Genomic DNA, 4,833 nt, shown 5'->3' with positions numbered 1-4,833 from the left:
GAAATTCTTGATGTAAAAGCCAATAGGGGCTCCTCCCCTACTAGTCTAGCTTTTTTAGAAACAGAAGAGCTAAGCAGTGTTACACAAAAGAATAGCATGGGCACGACAACATGGGTTCAAGGTATGTTTGGTTCATATCTAGCTTTGCAAAAACTAGCCTTAGGTAATTGTGTGTAACAAAACATATTGTCATTTTCTGTTGGAATATATGAGTCATGGACCATATGAAATTCAAAATCGTGGCAACAGGTTGCCATTTTTTTTGGAATATATGGGTCATGGATCATCTGAAATTACAAAGCGTGGCAAAGTACATCGAAAATGATTTCATCCATTTTTTGTCGGAACAAACTATTGGCCTATCTTTAGGGTTCTATCATTCTTTTGTTTAGTTCATACTAGTTAATGTGTACATGCAATGCACGTTAATTTGAAAGTATATTAAGTGCATGCGGATATTAAATAGGATATTAGTTGCGTGTTATTATGTGATTAGCACTATGTTTGGCATGAAATTAACTGCACGTTAAACGTGTTGAACGCTCAACATTGGAGCAGTATAGGTCGTTGAATTGACATGATTTGATGGCTGAGATTAATTGAATCTGCCCCTTTAGGTCTTTTTATACTGGTATAGATAGATATAGATATAGATACTGTATATTATAGGCCTATCCTGCAATAAATTGGACTTGTTAGACCGTGCAGGGCCTCTGGGCCCGATAAAAGAGGCCCTGCAAGGCCCAACACGGCTTGCAAATTTCACCCCAACCCCCCTCCCAAACAGAAAATTAACAATTCCCCCCCTCCTCTCTCCCACCACCGACTGCCCGCGCCATTCCTCTCCCTCTTCAGCTCCACCGGCGGCGAGCCCCCGTCCTATCCCCCCCGGCCCCCGCGAAGCAGCCGCGAGCGCTTTATCCTCCGGCCCGCCCTCTCCGCGGCCGAAGGGCTCCCGCCGCGCCGCGGCCTTCCTCTCCTCCTCGGCCGCCGCCCGCCGCCACCCCGGCCCCCGTCGGACGCGTCACCGGAATCGCCGTTCCCGCTCCAGCCTCGGCGCTCCCCCGCCATCCCAACGCTGCCCACGATTTCGGCCATTGGGTTCTCAGGTACGGCCACTTCTCCGTCCACGACTGGTTAAACCCTAACGAACCTCCAAAAAACTCGGGCGCACCCCATCTAGATCCGCCTTTTGTAAGAGTAGGACGTGATGGTTTGCTCGTCCAATGTGCTCGCGAGTTGGGGCTGGCGTAGTGGCGTTCTGAGTTGCAGCCTAGATAATCTGTTCCCTTATGTTCCAAAAAAAAGAGAAAAAGAAAAACAATCTGTTCCTTACCATGTTGGTTGGCTGGCTACATGCACATTTTGCCTCAATGATAGAACTGCATCTGTAATCTCACATCGTGATCAGTCCTCACCTGATGAAAAGTAGCATATCGACAAGTTAGTTAGTTATCTGAAGTTTCTGGAATAGTTTTCGGACACTGCCTGCTTCGATACATTTCAGTCTTTACCGTTGGCTGATCTAAGTTCATTTTTTTTACCAGAACACGTCGATGCAGAGCATAAAACGCTTGCCCAAAAGCGTCCACAGCTCCTTGCGCTCAAGCATTATCTTGTCTGACCTCCCAAGGGTTGTCGAGGAGTTGGTATATAATAGCATCGATGCAAATGCCAGAAAGGTATGCCTTTCAAATGTAGGAGAATAGAAAAGAATCTCTATATGCTGTCCTGAATAGGTTTCCTTTGATTTGAACATAAATGCAAAACAGTCCACAGTTCGGCTTGTATTTTCTATATTGGGTATTGCTTTTTTACTTTCACATTCAAAAAGGGTAAATGATCTACATTGGTATTCTCAGCATCATGTATTGGCATTTTTATACGCCTGTACCTATTTCAGATCGACGTTTCAGTAAATGTCAGAGCATGTTATGTTAAAGTGGAAGATGATGGTATGTGCTTGCATTACGTTTTGAACTTTCTTATCACTGGGATTTGCTTCTGAAAAACTTGTTTTTTGTTGTACTTATTGCAGGTTGTGGTATTGCTCGAGATGAATTGGTTCTATTAGGAGAAAAATATGGTAAGTTAGATTTTTTTGTTTGTTTGTATTTATAAGCTTGCCTTTTCCTAACTCAGCAGTACTATTTGCTTTATCTTAAAAATTGCATCGTTGCAACTGATCCTTACACAGTGAATCATATCTTTTGGGGGCTCATTTGAATTCATGGACATCAGAATGAGATTTTTCTCATACAGAAATGACTGCTTGATTTGCTTCGAAAAGCCATTCTGTGATAGTTGACCTCGATGATTGATATTCAAAGGGGATATGCTTATTCTACCCTGAATTCTTATTGTTACTTGCATAAGGCTATAAATTGACGACTGATAAATGACCAAGGGTGCTTTATTTTCACTAGAAGGGCATGCAAATATATTTAATCATCAGTAGGTACATACTGATTCCAAGATAACATACTTACATACATTTATTTCATCACTCGTTGGTCGTGACATGTTAGTTGCATTAGTACCTCCAGCTGGCTGATTTTTTATCTTGTTTTCTTCTCTCACTGTTCAACTCAAAGTTTATATCCTGTCATCATCGTTGGATTGGATTCTTTTGGTTGTTAATAAGTAGGAACTCCTTTGATGGAACTAGGAACCCCTCCTTTGATTGAAACTAGGAATCCCTTCTTTGGTGGAACTAGGAACCCCTTCTTCTTTGATGGAACTAGGAACCCTTCCTTCTTTGATGGAACTTGGAACCCCTTCTTCTTTGGTGGAACTAGGAACCCCTTCTTCTTTGACGGAACTAGGAACCCCCCTTTCTTTGACGGAACTAAGGAACCCCTTTTTTCAGAATCAATTAATTATCTTGTTTGTCATTTGTTAAGTAGAGGCTCACCACCTTGTGCAAGTATCTAAAGAAAGAACTACTCAATGCTATTCAGTGGATTTCAGTGTGCTAATGATGTATAACCTCCTTCTGCCATCACAGCAACATCCAAGTTTCCTGATGTCATGGGTGATGCGGAATCTAGTTCTAGAAGTTTTGGATTAAATGGTGAAGCGCTCGCATCACTTTCTGATATCTCTGTGGTTGAAGTCAGGACGAAGGCTCGTGGGAGGCCAAATTCGTACTGCAAGATAATAAAGGCACCGCTTACACACTATACCCATTTACTGTTGTGCATACTCTTGACCTATTCATGTATAATGTATCTGAATGTCTTGTCCTGTGGCAACTGCACAGGGATCCAAATGCTCACATTTAGGAATAGATGACCAGAGGGAAGCTGTTGGTACAACAGGTACTTGTTTGATATTTTTCTTGAATAAAAGCAGAGTGGCTGTTATGCATGCTACACATGTTCACCAAGTTAGGCACACTATAATACACAATGCATGTGAAGAATGAGATGCTGTCATTTTTCTCTAGTCATGTGTGCTATATTTTTGTCATGTTCTTGGCGAACTTATCAGAGAAGTTTCATCTTTGTAGTTGTTGCTCGGGAGCTTTTTTATAACCAGCCTGTGCGGAGAAAACAAATGCAATCTGGGTATATTTGACCTTTATTTATTGTTCACATGTACATGTTTCTCTGATTTCACAGCTTTGTATGATAAATAATTTGAGTAATGATTTCTAAATGTAATATTTTGTAGTCATAAAAGAGAACTGCACAATGTGAAGAAGTGTGTCCTGCGAATTGCACTTATTCATCCACAGCTTTCAGTCAGACTTCTTGACACTGACAGGTAGAGGTATTCTACCATGCTATACTAGGCATTTTAGTCTTACCTACATATTTACAATTTACATGTCTTTTCTACAAATGCAGCGAAGATCAGTTGCTATACACAGTTCCTTCATCATCCCCTTTGCCTCTTATATCAGACAGTTTTGGAAATGATGTCTCCAGTTGCCTTCATGAAATATCTACCTCACATCAAAGCTGGGCTCTTTCAGGGCACATCTCTGGACCAACAAATGTGTTCTGTAATAAGGTAATGTCATTTCTGTGTATTGTGAGCTGTTCAAACTGAAGTTTTGACAAATTTTCTTTAGCAAAGTGCACTTTTTTCCATTTCAGGATTTCCAGTACTTGTGTATCCTACAGTCCTATTCGGCAATTATTCGTTATCTACTTTCCTTTACCATTTTTCAAATACTTGAGTTGGAGACATCATCCTTTACTTCTCAAAGATATCAACTCAAGATTCGTCAGTAGAAGCCCAATCCATAATATTCTGAATAGTCTGGCAGCTAGTTTCCAGTCTTCTATTACAAGGACGATTGAAGAAACCGATATTCAGAGCCGAAAGAGGCAGAAGACTAATGTCTACCCTGCATTTTTGCTGAACTTCTTCTGCCCTAGATCTAGCTATGATCTACATTTTGAGCCTTCAAAGACTATTGTGGAATTCAAGGTGATTCAACGTATATGTGTGCTTTTGAGTTCTGATTTTCCCATTTTTTCTAGGAAAGCTTGATTTTTACTACTTGTATGGATATTACACACACTTTGTTTTTATTCAAAATTGGACAAGCACACTTCGTGTCTTTGGCATCCTATATATCAAAGTAAGTGATCCTATTTAAATTCACATGCAAGCCATCCACATCATCAAGCGCATGTAACACTTCCACTTTCCACTACATGCAAGCCCTCCACATCATCATTTTTTATTTTTTCAGCAACAAATAATTGAACTTGAATGTCACAAGGCAATATAACATGCATCCACCCTCTATTTGCCTCTAGGTTTGCCACCTGTCATATGGTGAGAATGTGGTGCAATATTATTCTCATATGTATATTC

The 4,833-nt window shown here is 40.7% G+C and overlaps 1 protein-coding gene across 3 annotated transcripts in view; it reads left to right on the top strand.

The window, feature by feature from the left end:
• The first annotated feature begins 837 nt into the window (after positions 1-837).
• The window catches only part of LOC119302830 (DNA mismatch repair protein MLH3-like), a 9,643-nt gene continuing 5,647 nt past the window's right edge, over positions 838-4,833 (top strand). The window contains exons 1-11 of one of the 3 annotated variants that reach the window (XR_005147760.1): positions 838-1,109; positions 1,548-1,682; positions 1,904-1,955; positions 2,039-2,086; positions 3,008-3,165; positions 3,263-3,320; positions 3,512-3,569; positions 3,676-3,768; positions 3,852-4,017; positions 4,104-4,119; positions 4,217-4,440. Coding sequence is in view for 2 of the 3 variants with exons in the window: in XM_037579867.1 (XP_037435764.1) it covers positions 1,557-1,682; positions 1,904-1,955; positions 2,039-2,086; positions 3,008-3,165; positions 3,263-3,320; positions 3,512-3,569; positions 3,676-3,768; positions 3,852-4,017; positions 4,104-4,119; positions 4,217-4,440 (999 nt within the window). In the remaining variant the exon portion in view is untranslated. Of the gene's footprint in view, positions 1,110-1,547; positions 1,683-1,862; positions 1,956-2,038; positions 2,087-3,007; positions 3,166-3,262; positions 3,321-3,511; positions 3,570-3,675; positions 3,769-3,851; positions 4,018-4,103; positions 4,120-4,216; positions 4,441-4,833 lie in introns of those variants that run through there. The other 2 variants (XM_037579867.1, XM_037579868.1) reach the window with 2 other exon arrangements.

This window comes from Triticum dicoccoides, chromosome 5A (assembly GCF_002162155.2).
Source record: "Triticum dicoccoides isolate Atlit2015 ecotype Zavitan chromosome 5A, WEW_v2.0, whole genome shotgun sequence".
NCBI classification, from domain to species: Eukaryota; Viridiplantae; Streptophyta; class Magnoliopsida; order Poales; family Poaceae; genus Triticum; species Triticum dicoccoides.
Note: the sequence above shows the minus strand (reverse complement) of the source record. Positions and strands in the feature narration are given on the sequence as shown.